Source organism: Scyliorhinus canicula, chromosome 17 (assembly GCF_902713615.1).
Source record: "Scyliorhinus canicula chromosome 17, sScyCan1.1, whole genome shotgun sequence".
NCBI lineage: Eukaryota > Metazoa > Chordata > Chondrichthyes > Carcharhiniformes > Scyliorhinidae > Scyliorhinus > Scyliorhinus canicula.
The window spans coordinates 99,051,342-99,067,897 of NC_052162.1; the positions used below are offsets into that span (position 1 = coordinate 99,051,342).

General features: G+C 47.4%; 2 protein-coding genes across 3 annotated transcripts in view; one reads left to right on the forward strand and one right to left on the reverse strand.

The window, feature by feature from the left end:
• Positions 1-6,097: 6,097 nt before the first annotated feature.
• rpl36a (ribosomal protein L36A) lies at positions 6,098-11,877 on the reverse strand. Its single transcript, XM_038775930.1, has 5 exons — positions 11,744-11,877; positions 10,083-10,188; positions 9,610-9,677; positions 8,062-8,184; positions 6,098-6,173 (listed from the first exon to the last, which is right to left on the reverse strand). Exons 1-5 carry the CDS (start codon positions 11,744-11,746, stop codon positions 6,153-6,155), a joined length of 321 nt encoding a protein of 106 aa, XP_038631858.1. The 5' UTR covers positions 11,747-11,877; the 3' UTR covers positions 6,098-6,152.
• Positions 11,878-15,180: 3,303 nt separating this feature from the next.
• btk (Bruton agammaglobulinemia tyrosine kinase) overlaps positions 15,181-16,556 on the forward strand; it is a 216,173-nt gene continuing 214,797 nt past the window's right edge. Inside the window, exon 1 of one of the 2 annotated variants that reach the window (XM_038775528.1) lies at positions 15,181-15,361. The gene's annotated coding sequence lies outside the window, so the exon portion shown is untranslated. The remainder of the gene's footprint in view (positions 15,362-16,556) is intronic. The other variant, XM_038775531.1, reaches the window with a different exon arrangement.

Genomic DNA, 16,556 nt, shown 5'->3' on the forward strand with positions numbered 1-16,556 from the left:
CTCTTGCCTGGATTTAGTTTATTTTTTTGAATACTGCTGTATCTTTCTGGGGTAGAATCGTCAAACTCTTGAGATGCTGTTTTCTCAAAACGTGGGTTGAGACCACACAATATAGCTATCTCATACGAAGTCCGGGAAATAAAATTAGTCTTTAGCAGCACTTGAATCCTTTCCAAGCAAGCCTTTCAAGGATGAAGATTGTGCGTTTAAATTCCACCCAACAGGCCAGAGTGCAAAACAGAAAAAATGCTGGACAATCTCGGGTCTGACACTATCTGTGGAGAGAGAATGGAGCTAACGGTTGCAACTCGGTGCATAATCTGGCTTGAGTTTGGTGTTGATCAGATGTTCAACCTTGGGGGGGTGTAAAAGTTTCCATCGTGTTAGTTGAAAGAACAGGAACATTCTAGTTAATATTTATCTCCCAACCAAGGTTGCTAAAAATGGAATCACTGCTCTGGTCATTATCACATAGCTGTTGCGAGCAAATTAGAACAAAGAACAAAGAAAATTACAGCACAGGAACAGGCCCTTCAGCCCTCCCAGCCTGCGCCGATCCAGATCCTTTATCTAAACCTGTCTCCTATAAAGAACAAAGAAAATTACAGCACAGGAACAGGCCCTTCCATATATTCTACAGACTGAATTTATTTATGTAACATAGAGGCGGTGTTAGCCGCATGAGACTAATGTAAAAGATGCCTGCCACATTAATACCATAACTTGCAAATCACTCACCCGCAGATCATAAGACTGGAATCACACTACAAACTAGAATATATCCCCAACCTGCTCAACAAGACTGATCTGTAACCAAACTCATGCCTACCGTTGATCCAGATCCCCAAATATCTTTACAATTAATTGCCAGAGTTCCCAGCCTTTACCGCCCCAATCGGACTCCCCAGCCAGCAGAAACTGTTTCTATCCATCCTCCCCGATGCTTTCCTTCAGCCTGACTAGAAACCGAATTCTAGCTGATGGAAACTTATTTATCCTTTGGAATCCAGGTACCAGTACCTTCAAGGTACTATCCCTATGGAGGCAAGCCCAGAACTCCTCTTTGTATTCCAGATGTGGTCTGACCCCCTAGGACTTTGTTCTACCCCATTGTATTCTGTTCCATCAATATTTTAATTATTATTTTGTATCGTCCATTCAGCGAGAGATAGGTAAAGATTTTGGATAGGTAGAAAAGTAACAGGGTTGTTGTAGTAGGAAATTTTAATTTCCCCTACATTGACCGGGACTCACTTAGGGTTTTGGTTGGGCAGTTTGTAAGGTATATCCAGGAAGGCTTCTTGATGCAACATTTAGATAGTCCAACTAAGGAAGGGGCAGTACTGGATCTGGTATTGGGGAATTTGCCTGGACAAGTGGATGAGGGTTCAGTAGGGGTAGGGGAACATTTTGGGAGAAGTGACCACAATTCCTATGTTTTTCGGGTACTTTTGGATAGGGTCGAGGGTCTTGCGATAAGGTGCTAAACTGGAGAAAGGCAAATTACGATATTAGACAGGAACTGAAGAATTTGGATTGAGTGCAGCTGTTGGATAAATCGACATCTTTCAAGCGACAGTTGATTAGGATTCAAGAAAGTCACGTTCCCGAGAGAACAAAGGATAAGTATGAAACCAAAGAGAAAATACTGGAAAATCTCAGCAGGTCTGGCAGCATCTGTAGAGAGAGAAAATAGCTAACATTGAGACCAGATGATACTTTGTAATTACTGTCTGCAGTAATTTGCTTTTATAAAGGATAAGTATGGGAAGTTTAGGAAGCCTTGGATAACGAGGGATATTGTGAACCTCGTCAAAAAGGAGATTTGTACAGTATGGAAACATTGAGTATAACGGAGGAAGGAAGGTACTCGAGTGGGAAATTAGGAGGGGGTCATGAAAAGTCCTTGGCAAGCAGGATTAAGGTGAATCCCAAAGCTTTTTATTCATATGTAAAAAGCAAGAGGGTGACCAGGGAAAAGATTGGACCACTTGAGCCAGAGAAAATGGATGAGGTAATAAATGAGTACTTTGCATCAGTATTCACCAAAGAAAATGACTTTTTGGAAGATGATTCTTGATGAGGGTGTGTGGACAGTCTAGGTCATGTTGACATCAAAAAGGAAGTATTGGGTCTTTTATCTACCTTAATATCTTTGAAGTCTCCTGGGCAAGATGGGATTTATCCCAGAATACTGAGGGAAGGGATGAAATTGCAGGGGCCTTGACTCTCATCTTTCTATGTTCATTGGCTACAGGTGAGATCACAGAGGATTGGAGAATAACTAACGTGGTACCGCTGTTTAAGGTAGCAGGGATAATCCAAGAAACCATAGGCCTGTGAGCCGATAGATAAATCATGGGAGAATTTTCATGGACAGGTTTTATACCCATTTGGACACAGACTCATTAGCGATAGACAGCATGATTTTGTGAAGGAGAGGTCGTGCCATTGTGTTTTTTGAGGTGTTGACAAAGATGATTGAGGGGGAGGGCGGTGGATGTTGTTTACATGAACTTCAGTAAAGCCTTTGACAAGGTGAAGTTACACGGGATCAGAGGTGAGGTGGCAAGATGGATACAGAACTGGCTCGGTCACAGAAGGCAAAGGATAGCAGTAGAAGGGTTTTTTTCTGAATGGAAGGATGCGACTTGTGGTGTTCCACAGGGATCTGTGCTGGTGCCTTTGTTGTTTGTAGTATACATAAACGATTTGGAGGACAATATAGCTGGTCTGATTAGTAAGTTCACGGATGACACCACAGCTGGTGGTGTGGCAGACAGTGTTGAGGGTTATCAGAGGCTACAGCAGGACATAGAGGTTGGAGACAGAGGGAAATGGCAAATGGAGTTTAATCCAGACAAATGGGAGGCAACGCATTTTGGTAGGTCTAGCTGAGGGGAAAAGTACCGTAAATGGCAAATCTCTTAGGAATATAAAGCCAGATCTGGGCATGCAGGTCCACGGATCTTTGAAAGTGGCAACACAAGTGGACAAGGTAGGCCTTTGAAAGGGTGGAGTGGGAATATTTATATGGGAAGACTTGGGGACGTTTGGGCAGAGATTTGTGGACTGGGTCTAGTTGCTATACCAGGCACCCATGGTGAGTGTGCAGACGAATCGGGCGCGATCAGACTACTTCAGGTTGCACCAGGGGAGGAGGCAGGGATGTCCACTTTCCCCACTGTTGTTTGCCATGGCTATAGAGTCGTTGGCATTGAGAGCATCAAGGGTCAGGCAGGGGAGGGGGTGGAGCACAATGTCTCGCTCCATGTGGACACTCTACTTCTGTACATATCAGATCCGCTGGGGGTGGGGGAATCTGAAGGATTATGGGGATATTAGAGGAATTTGGCCGGTGTTCAGGATACAAATTGTATATGGTTAAGAGTGAGGTCTTTGTGATTCAGGTAAGAGATTGGGTGAGATGCCATTCAAGGTGGTGGGAGCTTTCGATATTTGGGTATCCAGGTGGCGTGGAGTGGGAGCATCTGCATAAACTGAATTTGGGTCTGCTGGTAGATAAGATGAGGGGTTGACTTTCGGAGGCGGGATGCGCTCCAGTTTTAATTGGCGGGGTAGTTTTAGATTGTTAAAATGACAGTCCTCCCAAGATTTTTGTTTTGTTTTTCAGAGCCTCCCAAATTTAATCCTCGAGGTGTTCTTCAAAAAAGTGAATGCAGAGATCTCGGGATTTGTTTGGGCGGGTAAAGGAGGTCCTGCTGGAGCAGGGCTCTCCCAAATTTCATTAATTATTACTGGCTGGTGAATACTGCGATGGTCAGGAAGTGGGGGAGGGATTGCTATGGGAGCGGTTGGAGGCGGCGTCATGCAAGGACACAAGTGTGGGGGCACTGTTAACAGCACCTCTGCCAGTCTCACCGGCTCGGTATTCCACAAGCCCGGTAGCAGTGGCAAACCTGAGGGTGGGGGACAATGGAGGGAGCACATGGGGTTTGAGGGGGCATCAGTGCGGAGACCGATATGTGATAACCACCGGTTCGCTCCCGGGAAGGGGGGGGGGGGGGGGGGGCTGGACAGGTTGCTCCGGAGATGGCAGCAGGTCGGGATCGAGAGATTTGGGGATCTCTTTATTGATGAGGGTTTTCCGATTCAGGAGTTTGAGTTAACATGGGGGTTGGGTGTTCCGGTCTCTGCAGGTGAGGGACTTTGTGCGGAGGCAGGTTACCCTGCCACCCCAGGGGCTACAGGACAAAGTGGTGTCGAGGACAGAAGGCTTAGATCTTTAAGGAACTGATGTGGAGTGGGAGGGAGCCCTGATAGGGGAGGTGAAGAGAAAGTGGGAAGAACTGGATGGGGAGTTGGAGGCCGGGTTATAAGAGGCCCTGAGGAGAGTTAATGCATCCTTGTCATGCCCCAGCCTCAGCTTGATACAGGTTAAGGTGGTCCACAGGGCATACATGACTGTTGCCCAGATGAGGTTATTTGATGAAGTGAAGGATAGGTGTGGGGGGTCCTGCGAACATGTCTATATGTCCATGGTGGAGTGGTTTCTGGCAGGGGTTTGCTGATGTCACGTCAGAGGTCCTACAAGTGAGAGAGGTGGTGATCTTTGGTGTCAGAAGACCCGGGAGCCCTGGGGGTGAGAGGCCGATGTCCTGGCCTTTGCCTCCCTGGTGGCCCGGAGACATTTCTAGCTAGGAAGGAGGGCCTCGGAACCCCCGAAGTCAGGGTATGGGTTAGCGACATGGCTGTGTTTCTCAGACTTGAAGAAATTAAATTCCCCTGGACGGGTTCGTTGCAGGGATTTGCTCGGAGGTGGCAGCTATTCATCGACTTCTTTGAGAAATATTAAGCCGATAGTAGGGGAGGCATGGGAGAGACGAATAAAGACAGGAGAACAGAGGTGGCACTGTTCGTAAGCATGTTGGCTGGGGTATGTTTGTTATATTGTGTTTTTGTAGACATACGATGTTGAAAATTGTTAAAATTATAATGCCTCAAAATATGGACAACATAGTAATGCATGCCTTCATTGGACTGGGCATAGAGTATAAAAACTGGCAAGTCATGCTATAGTTATATAGCCATGATGTGGAGATGCCGGCGTTGGACTGGGGTGAGCACAGTAAGAAGTCTTACAACACCAGGTTAAAGTCCAACAGGTTTGTTTCAAACACGAGCTTTCGGAGCACGGCTCCTTCTTCACCTGAAGAAGGAGCCGTGCTCCGAAAGCTCGTGTTTGAAACAAACCTGTTGGACTTTAACCTGGTGTTGTAAGACTTCTTACTATAGTTATATAGAACCTTGGTAAGGCCTCACTTGGAATATTGCACAATTCTGGTCGCGACACTGCCAGAAGGCTTTGGAGAGGGTGCAGAGGTTTACCAGGATGTTTCCTGGTCTGGGGGGTATTGGCTACGTGGAGAGGCTGAATAGACTCAGACTGTTTTCATTAGAAAGTCGGAGGTTGAGGGGTGAACTGATAGGGGAGCATGGATAGAGTGGTTGGGCAGGCACTCTTTCCCAGAGTGGAGGAATCAGTTACCAGAGGGTGGCGAGTGACTGGAACGCATTGCCTGGGGAGGTTGTGGAAGCAGATACATTAATGGGGTTTAAAAGGCACCTTGACAAATAGAACATAGAACAGTACAGCACAGAACAGGCCCTTCGGCCCTCAATGTTGATTGGCCCTCAAATACATGAATAGGGTGGGAACAGACAGATACGGCACAAGGATGTGCTGAAGGTTTTAGCCAAGGTTGGTATAATGACCAGTACAGGCTCGGAGGGCCGAAGGGCCTGTTCCTGCACTGAATTGTTCTTTGATCTGTGTACCTGGATCCCCTCCAGCCGTTCACCATTTCAAATATCCCCTACGTTGCAGAAGGAATTCATTTCACCCATTGAGTCTTCGCAGTGAGACAGCAGTGCTAATCACAATACCACCGAGTCACCCCAAATCTGTTGCGTTCTGCCCAGTCACTCAGCATATTGATACCTGTAATTGTATCTACGTTGCTTCCAGGCCCAAATATACACAATACCCCAGCTGAGGCCTAAGAGTTTGCACTTTGCACAAGGCATTCAGGGAGAATGGAAGGGGCAGGGGGAGAGAGATGGCAGTCAACAGCAATAACCTTTGATGAATTTTATTGTGAATTGGTACTCCAAAATACAAAGAATGTAGCTTAGAACTGGATGACTTGGCCCTGGAAAAAAAGCAAAGAGCGAAGGTTAGCAAACATCTAAATGATCTAGTCAACAGCAGTAATATCGACCACGGTTACTATCAATATAACTCAATAAGAAGTCCGACAACACCAGGTTAAAGTCCAACAGGTTTGCTTGGAATCACTAGCTATTGGAGCAATTCAACATAAGCACGGTAGCAGTGGTTAGCACAATTGCTTCAAAGCTCCAGGATCCCAGGTTCGATTCCCGGCTTGGATCACTGTGTGTGGAGTCTGCACATTCTCCCCGTTTGTGCGTGGGTTTCCTCCGGGTGCTCCGGTTTCCTCCCACAGTCCAAAGATGTGCAGGTTAGGTGGATTGGCCATGATAAATTGCCCTGAGTGTTGGGTGGGGTTACTAGGTTATGGGGATAGGGTGGAAGTGTGCGGTTGGGTAGGGTGCTCTTTCCAAGAACCAGTGCAGACTGGATGGACCGAATGGCCTCCTCCTGCACTATAAATTCTATGAACACCTTGGTCCTCATTGGTGAGTGTTCCTTCATCAGGAATCACCTGATGAAGGAGCTGCGCTCCGAAAGCTAGTGATTCCAAACAAACCTGTTGGACTTTAATCTGGTGTTGTAAGACCTCTTACTGTACCCACACCAGTCCAGCGCCGACATCGCCACATCATAACTCAATGCACCACAACTTCATCCACGGGCGTCACCTTTTTGTGATGCTATGACAAATCTGTGTCACATTTAGCCTTCCTATTTTTGCTATCAGCATCCAGCACTCTCAAGGCAGCTGCAGAGTAAAGCTCCCTCTACTCTACTACATCAAACACACCCAGAATAGGTACAGCAGAGGTTTAGATACAGAGTAAAGCTCCCTCTATTCTTCCCACCAAACAGCCCCAGGACAGGTAGAGCAGGGGTTTAGATACAAAGTAAAGCTCCCTTTACACTGTCCCAGCCACCACTCCAAGAACAGGTGGATTAAATACAGAGCAAAGCTCCCTCTGCACTGTCCCCATCAAACACCCCCAGGACAAGTACAGCACAGGTCAAATAAAAGATCCTTCTGCACTACCCCTCAAAGCATCACAGTAGCTGGTATGGGGCTGGTTTAGCTCACTCAGCTAAATCGCTGGCTTTTAAAGAAGACCAAGCAGGCCAGCAGCACAGTTCGATTCCCTTACCAGCCTCCCCGGACAGGTACCGGAATGTGGCAACTAGGGGCTTTTCAGAGTTACTTCATTGAAGCCTACTCGTGACAATACGCGATTTTCATAGCATTGTGGATAGCACAATGGCTTCACAGCTCCAGGGTCCCAGGTTCAATTCAGGCTGGGTCACTGTCTGTGCGGAGTCTGCACATCCTCCCCATGTGTACGTGGGTTTCCTCCGGGTGCTCCGCTTTCCTCCCACAGTCCAAAGATGTGCAGGTTAGGTGGATTGGCCATGATAAATTGCCCTTAGTGTTGGGTGAGGCTATTGGGATAGGGTGGTGTTGACCTTGGGTACGGTGCTCTTTCCAAGAGCAGGTGCAGACTCGATGGGCTGAATGGCCTCCTTCTGCATTGTAAATTCTATGATCTATAAAGACTCCCACAACAATCCGCATCCTCTCATTGCACAATTACAAGACTTACAGAATCAATAGCTCCAGCTGAGTGTTGAAATGGTAGCGTGCAATGCAACACCAAAGTCTCTAACCAGACTTAGCATGGAAAAGGGTGCCAATGAGCACAGCATCTTTGGAAATTGTACATCAGTCACAGGGCCAGAATGTAGCATGTAAATATTCTCCTCCCATCCCTGGGATCAGGTTAACACGCCAACTTCACAGTATAGCTTCAGTATCATGTTGCCAAGTATCCAGAGCTTCCAGTCTCAGATCCAGAACAATCAGACACGCTTACCTTCCTCTTCTTATCTCCTCCCAGCTCAAAGTGCTTGCACCTCTTGATGGCCAGCATTCTCTTTGACCGACAGTTGGGCTCCACGCACTCCAGTCTCAGCACAATCTTCTTTGTGGTCTTAGCCTGAAAATATAATACCGACACATTAAAACCCTGCTTGCTCTCAATGCTCCCAATTAATGAGCCCGCACTATCCAACTTTCCTTACGCCGTGGAACCTCAATGCCAGTATTCCTTTAAGGAGCTGCCCCACCATCTAGTTTGCCCTTCAGTTAATTTAACTTAGTTTATTTTGTTCAATCAAAATAGATGGAACCTCAACGTCATTAACCCAATCAAAACAGTGAATACTCCCCAAGCAGCAAAAGCATTAAGTCGGTTCCATGGTGAGCACTCTGGAAATTGAATCCAGCGATCCTCGTTCAAATCCCAGTGGAATCTTTCATCTGGTCTCTCTCTGTAGCTCAGCCATAGCTTGGCGGGTTGCATCCTTGCTCCCGAGTTAGACGGTTGTGGGTTCAAGTCTCACCCTAGAACTTGAGCACACAAGTCAGGACGATATCATCTTTCAGGGCGGCACGGTAGCACAGTTGCTTCACAGCATCAGGGTTCTATTCCCGGCTTGGGTCACTGTGCGGAGTCTGCACGTTCTCCCCGTGTCTGCGATGGTTTCCTTCAGATACTCCGGTTTCCTCCCACCAGTCCCAAAACTCGTGCTTGTTGGGTGAATTGAACATTCAGAATTCTCCCCTGTGTGCCCCAACAGGCACCAGAATGTGGCGACAAGGGCTTTTCACAGTAACTTCATTTCAGTGTTAATGGAAGCCTACTTGTGATGCTAATAAAGATTATTCGCACCCCTCCCAAGCCAGTCACATCCAAACTTCTCAACGATGCCACTTTAGTCAACGCGATCACTAATAACTGGAGCCAGTATGAGTTGAGGCCAGGATGGGAATGGCTGAGAGAGACACCCTCACTGCCAATCACAACGCGAAAGAAATCACAACTTCACACAAGTAGCGAAACGGAGGAAGAAACCAAGAAACAAATTAATATAAAAATTGCACGTCGGGGTGCACCAAACCCTCGAAAGCAAAACCGGCAGAGGGGGATGATAGATTCTTGGTGAGCAAGAGGGGTGATAGATTGTTGGGGGATACGCAGGATGTAGACTTGAGGTTACAATCAGATCAACCATGATATTACTGAATGTCTCTTCCTGCGTCATACCCGATCTCCTCTTCAATTTTCTTTGAACACCACCAGTCAAGAGGACAAGGTCCCAACATCTCACCAGTATGGTAAGTCATCATAGTCCCAGATGACCATAAGCGCTGCATTTCCCTTTGAAGGGGGGGGGGAAAGAGAGCTGACTGGTAGCGATTTAACCTGAGGATGACCACACCTCAGGCATGGTTGAAAAGGCCTTCATGGGAATTGAACCCGCGCTGCTGGCCTCGCTCTGCATCATGAACTATCTGTCGAGCCAAAAAAGCTAAACCGACCCCATTCTCACCAGTGTTGCCCAAACTCCACTCCTCTTACCTTTTTCCGAAATATAGGCTTTGTCTGTCCACCATAACCACTCTGCTTTCTGTCATAACGTCTCTTACCTGTAGGAAAAGATAACGTAGACTGAACATTGGATTCAACACCTAACCCCACATCCCTCAACAAAAACAGGACACTGAAACACTTGTCTTGGTGTTCCAAAAAAAAAAAAATCCCATATCCACATTATGAAAACACCCAACACAATCAACTCATCGAGTCATTGATTCGCATACCAGAGAAATCCACGAACTGTAATGCTCTCAGACACTGGTCAGTAACAAACTTTCTGCCAGTCAAGAAGCCTTTCTAGCACCAGGCTCTAGTTAGTGCTAGAAAGCTACCTTCTCCCCGAGTTTCTCCACGCCGGCCAGCAGCTGTGATCAGTCACTATGTGACATCCGACATTCAGCACAAGATATTCTGCGTAAGATCTAGCATTACAGCCAGCACGAATTCCCACTTACCCTGTGCGTATAGGGAATCCTTTCCCTTCTTGTACTGGGTAACCTTGTGGGGCTGATGCCTACGACATTTCTTGCAATAGGTCCTCCGGGTCTTTGGTACGTTGACCTGCAAAAGAACAGCAGTGAAGAAAATTACAATACGAGATTTTACACAATTAATTTGCAGTGCTCTACAGCACAATATCTGGGCCCCCTACCGAAAAGGAACATTTCATCCCTGCGTCCATACAGACTACATGACGGGAGGGGATCACCTTTCTCTAAAACGTGATTTGTGACCATAAAGATCTATCCTTGGCTCCCTCCTATTTTGTATCTACCTCCTGCAACTCAACAACACCTTGTCTCCAGATTCCCAATCTTTTCTGGTATGAAACAAAATTCCCTCCAAACAATTGATAGACCAAAGCGGAGTCCATCACAAGCTGTTCCCTCTGTGCCAATGGTCTGAAGTTGAACCTGACTGCTCATAACCGTGGCATTATATTCAATCCAGGTATGTGTTTCTGACCTTACATAGTCTCATAGAATTTACAAAGCAGGAGGCCATTTGGCCCATCAAGTCTGCACCAGCGCTTGGAAACAGCACGTCACTTAAGCCCAATGCCTCCACCCTATCCCCGTAACCCCACCTAAGCCTTTTGGGCACTAAGGGCAATTTATCATGGCCAATCCACCTAACCTACACATCTTTGGATTATGGGAGGAAACCCACTCAGACACAGGGAGAACACGCAGACTCCAGTGACCCAAGCCAGAAATAGAACCTGGGACCCTGGAGCTGTGAACATAGTACATACAGCGCAGTACAGGCCCTTTGGCCCACGATGTTGGACCGATATGGGAAGTCAAAAACTAAAGCAACTGTACTAACCACTGTGCTAACCTAAAGGACATCCTTGCCATTGCGAAACTGCATACATACCTCTGCAACAGCAGGCAACTTCACCCGTCTCCACGTTTGTCATGCGGACTCATTTCTCGCCCTGCGGGATGCTGTCAAGACCTGCTGCGTTTTCCCAGAATTACCTTGTTTTTGCATCCAATAAGCTCGACTATTCGACCACCCTCCTGGCTGCCCTGTCTTAACACAGTCCCCGTGCTGGCTGGCCTACGTCTGCTCCCAACTGTGCACTCAGTTTTGAAATCCTCCCCATCATCAAACATGCTCACAGGGTCTCCCCTCCTTCTCTCCAACCCCTCGATCCTCAGGATATCGGCGCCTCTCCCTATTTCCCCCCTCTTGGAAGTAGCTCCAATTTCACCCACTTGCTCCACCATCAGCGCCTGGGACCCAAGCTGACCCAGCTCTTTGTTTGCAGCCCTGACAGATCCTTGCCTGACTCTTAGTGTCTCCATGTCCTTCTGCCCTAGCAGCCTGGCTTTGTGGGTCAAAGGTGCTATATAAATGTAAATTCTTGTTGTTTATAACCCTTCCTATACCACCCCCCACCCCCCAAGCGCCGCTGTAGGCCGGGCACCGACCCCAGGAAGGGTTGGCAATTGCCGCCACATCGATCCCTCCATCGGCCCAATTTCCCCGGCGGGCGCCTGCCACACGCGGGAGGCAGGCTTTAGGGGTGGCCAGATGGCGGCGGCGCTAGTGCGAGGATCGGATGGCGGCTGATTCTCCGCCGGGCCTCAAGATCGGCCTCACTCACCATCTTCCCGGACCGGCGTTGAGCGGAAAGAGCGTGCTGACGTCACCGCGCAACCCTTATAGAGCACCGGGCATCCTGGGATATTGGAAGGCCACTGCAAGAGCAGACCCTGGGAGGACCGGGCACTGGGAGGAGCGAGCACTGGGAGGACCGAGCTTTGGGAGGACCGAACACTGGGAGGATGAGCGAGCTTTGGGAGGACTGAGGTGTTGGAACATAGAATATACAGTGCAGAAGGAGGCTATTTGGCCCATCGAGTCTGCACCGACCCACTTAAGCCCTCACTTCCACCCTAACCCAATAACCCCATCTAACCTTTTTGGTCACTAAGGGCAATTTATCATGGCCAATCCACCTAACATGCACGTCTTTGGACTGTGAGAGGAAACCGGAGCACCTGGAGGAAACCCACGCAGACATGGGGAGAACGTGCAGACTCCGCACAGACAGGAATCGAACCTGGGACCCTGGCGCTGTGAAGCCACAGTGCTAGCCACTTGTGCTACCGTGCTGCCTTTTGGGCCTGGGACAGATCCTGGATATTGGTCTGAGAAACCTGGACTGCATGTATCGGTTGACTTTCGGGGGCTGCCAAAAGTGACCGTGGCGTGATCCTGACTTACATACAGCCCAGGGCCGGTTTTAAGCCTATTTGACCAATTTTATCAAACCGTGCCAGCGGCGACAGAGTTACCGTTTGAAGCCTTTTCTGTATTCTAACAGTCGCATCAGGTGAAAGAAGTTTTTCAAAACTAAAACTGATTAAAAAAATAAAACTTTCATATTGTCTTTCAAAATTTTAGTATATCAAGCATTTAATGTTTTTTTTTGGTTAAAGACGAGCATACTACATGAAATATAAACATAAATAAATTTTTACTTTTGTAGAGTAGGGGCCCCGCCATCACTTTTCTAATTGGGCCCGCAATTCCTAGCACCGGCCCTGATACAGCCTGGGGTGCCTTCAGCGTCTAATAGCCAGGTTTCTGATATTGCAGATGTGGAATTGAAAGTTGAGACCCGCCACTCACAGGTCGCCTACTCACGGATCACTTAGTCATAGTTTGATGAATGGCCAAGGACTCAGAGACTCCATACACATGGATGCAATGCTCATAGAGCTCTTTTTCATGGATACCCCTTCCTAGACCCCCTTCTTATTTATGCCTCACTAATCGACAACCTCACTGAGCGGTGGGGAATACTGAATGTTCCAGAAGTGTTACATTGGTGGCAGCAGACCCCATGTCTAAACATTTCCCTTTCCCTGACGGAACCTAAATCCAGTCCTACTCCCCTCGACAGTCTATACCAATTTTTTCAAACGTTGGCTGACATTTGCGACCCATTCCAGCCAACCGTTGTAACCCATACTGGCCGACATTCGGACCCATGCAACGCACACCGGCTGACCATCGGGGCTGGCCGAAAGGCCTTCGCCGGTTCGCGCATGTGCCGGTGCGTCAGCAGCCGCTGACGTCACCACCGGCGCATGCGCGATAGGGGAGTTCTCTTCCGCCTCCGCAATGGTGGAGGCCGTGGCGGCGGCGGAAGAAAAAGAGTGCCGCACGGCACTGGCCCGCCGGCCGATCGGTGGGCCCCGATCACGGGTCTGACCCTGCGGGAGCCCATCGAGTCTGCACCGGCTCTTGGAAAGAGCACCCTACCCAAGGTCAACACCTCCACCTTATCCCCACAACCCAGTAACCCCACCCAACCATAAGGGCAATTTTGGACACTAAGGACAATTTATCATGGTCAATCCACCTAACCTGCACATCTTTGGACTGTGGGAGGAAACCGGAGCACCCGGGGGAAACCCATGGGGAGGATGTGCAGACTCTACACAGACAGTGACCCAAGCCGGAATCGAACCTGGGACCCTGGAGCTGTGAAGCAATTGTGCTATCCACAAGGCTACCATGCTGCCTGATGAGGGAAGAGGGGAAGCTAGATGGCTAGAAGGGGAGGGGGATCAGAAAGAAAGAGGGGAGAGCGAAGCAGGGGATTCAACTAAAACCAAATGCCTACTAGAAAATGAAAAACAAGAGAAACTAACCAGTGTAAATAACGAAAGACAACCAATGTCTATAATGGAAGACAACCGATGTATTTATCTATTTTCAGTGTATGTTCACACTTATCGTTGCTCTGTATAAATATGAAAAACGCTTAATAAAAACATTTTAAAAAACAGTGCCATGAAATCCCCCACCTGTAGAGGGCAAGCAAGGCCTTGGCTTGACAACAGCAGCCAAAAGCAGAGAGACACCTCTGACAATTCTCCACCCCCTCAGCAACAACACCAGAAAATGCTGGAAATAATCAAGCAGGTCAGGCAGCATTCTGTGGAGAGAGAAACAGAGTTAGTGTCCCTGGCCGATGGCCTTGCGTCAGAACCGGGATAAGGTTAGAGATGCAATTGGTTTAACCAGGTTCAGAGCCAGAGAGGGCAGTGCGGGAGGGAAGAATAAAAGGGAAGGTCTGTGCTAGGGTGGAAGGCACGAGCGAGTAAATGATTGTGCAAGGCAAAAGGAGATGGTAGTGAGATAAGTTTTTAAAAAACCCCACAAAAGATGGATCGCGAGTGAGATGTTAATGTCACAGCAGAACTGGTACCAACAGCGGGTTGGTGAAAAAGTGGGAGCAATGGTGACAATCTGAAATTATTGAACTCAATGTTGAGTCTATGAGGCTGTAAAGTGTTTAATTCAAAAATGAGGTGCTGCACCTCAATCTTATCTGAAGCTTTACTGATACAAGACAGGAAACTGAGATGTCAGAGTGGGAGGAACATTAAAATGGCAAGCGGTTGGAGGATTTAGCACAGTGTGCTAAAACAGCTGTAATGTAGAACAAGACCAGCAGCGTGGGTTCAATTCCCAATTCCAGCCTCCCCGAACAGGTACCGGAATGTGGGAACTAGAGGCTTTTCACAGTAACTTCTACTTGAAGCCTACTTGTGACAATAAGTGATTATTATTATTATAGGTTCATGCTTGCGGACTGAATGGAGGTGTCCCAATCTCCTCATCTGCATTTGGCCTCTTGGCGTTAACAGCCCTGTGTTTGTCAAAACAGAGTTTATACATCTTGGGATTGGTTCTTGACACTATGATCTGACTCAGAGGTAAGAACGAGCCATGCTTGGGAAGCTAGCTGCTGCTAAAACTCTCGGTGCTCATTTATAGCTAGTGTTACACAAATTTCACTGAAGCTTCCTTCTCAACCCACACTGCCCATCTCTTATTAAGCTGCTCCTCAGAATAGCTTCCACCATTTTGCCTGCTGTGAAAACAATCCAATCCTGATTCAGAGGTGATGGTGCCATCTCTGTGCTGCCGCTATCACCTGCATAAAGATCATCCTCTGTGAAGCTCAGCAATCACCTTCCAGGCACCAGGTACAGAATAGCAGCAAGCAGGGAGGGGGTAGCAAAGGGATTTGTGAGTACAAATTCATTTAAATAAAAACTGCCCTCTGATGGAAATGAGGAACTTATTTGTTAGTTCCTAGCACAGGGTGGAGCTAACACAGTCTCAGATAAATTAAAGTGAGAGCGAGAGAGAGAGACCACAGCAAAACCAATTCTGGTGGACGTACATGGACAGCTAGTGGGTAAGTAATAAGAAACAAGGATTCTTTCTGTATTTGTGCTCTGTAACAATTGAAATTGCATTTCAATCCAACTTGCATTTTCACAGATGGTGTGGGTAGGTGGTTTTTTTTGTGGGTTAGCTCTTTTTCCTGTTTAGTTTGGATTTGGGGAACTGCAGCATTGTAAATGTATTTGAGAAGTATTTCTGCAAGCCAAACCTGTTGAGTGAAAGATGGGCAGAGGAGTCTCTGTGTTTCTCCTGGTCTTCTGGATTTGTGATTTGCCTGAGTGTGGACTGAGTCTGCTGCGCTTTCCCCTGTACTCTCTAGCCCAGTTCCCCTCAGTATCTCATTGTTCAGCTGCCTCTGTCTGCGATGCAGCAAGGCTGTATCTTAACTTAACTGAAGGTGTGATTCTTTCAAAACCACCAGTAAATGTGCAAAGAAACCCAAAGAAATATTTCAATTTTTTGCCGCACTGCTACTTACACACAGGCTGGGAGGAGGCTGCCTTTCAAAATATAATTTCTCACTCTTATTTTAGCTACCTTTCCACTGGAGGTTACCTCTTTAACTTGGGGATAGAAATTTAAACCTGGCTTGAACACCAATCTAAAAACTGGCTCTTCTGGTCACACCCAAGAGAAAGTAATCTCTCCGTGCCGGTACTGGAGAAATACAGCACCGCTGAAGTGCTGTCTTTTAGTTCTGAGACTTTAAACTGAGGCCCTGTAGGTCTGTCCGTGGACGTGAAAGATTCCACTGCAATATTCCTGCACTCAAAGTTTCTCACTATGAAGGTCCAACATACCATTTGCCTTCTTTACTGCCTGCTGTACATGCGCACTTACTTTCAGTGACTGATGCACGAGGCCACCAAGGTCTCGCTAAGTATCCTCCTCTCCTAATTTATACCCATTCAAATAATAATCTTCTACTGAAGCAGATAACCTCACATTTATCCACATTATACTGCATATGTCATGCATATGCCCATTCAGTCAGCCTGTCCAAATCCAGCTGAAACACCTCTGTATCCTCCTCAAAGCTCATCCTTCCACCCAACTTTGTATCATCTACAATTTGGAGGTAATACATTTAGTTCCCTCATCCAAATTAATATATAATGTGAACAGTTGGGGTCCGAGCACAGATCCCTGAGCTACCTCGCTAGTCACTGCCTGCTAATTGAAAAAGGATCGACTTATTTCAACTT

Bases quoted from the DNA above. Each gene is read 5' to 3' on its own strand.
- rpl36a (XM_038775930.1), bottom strand. The intron at 9,678-10,082 runs GTAAGTGGGAAT...CTTTTCCTACAG, and splicing joins GGATTCCCTATACGCACAGG to GTAAGAGACGTTATGACAGA. The intron at 8,185-9,609 runs GTAAGAGGAGTG...TTATATTTTCAG, and splicing joins AGCCTATATTTCGGAAAAAG to GCTAAGACCACAAAGAAGAT.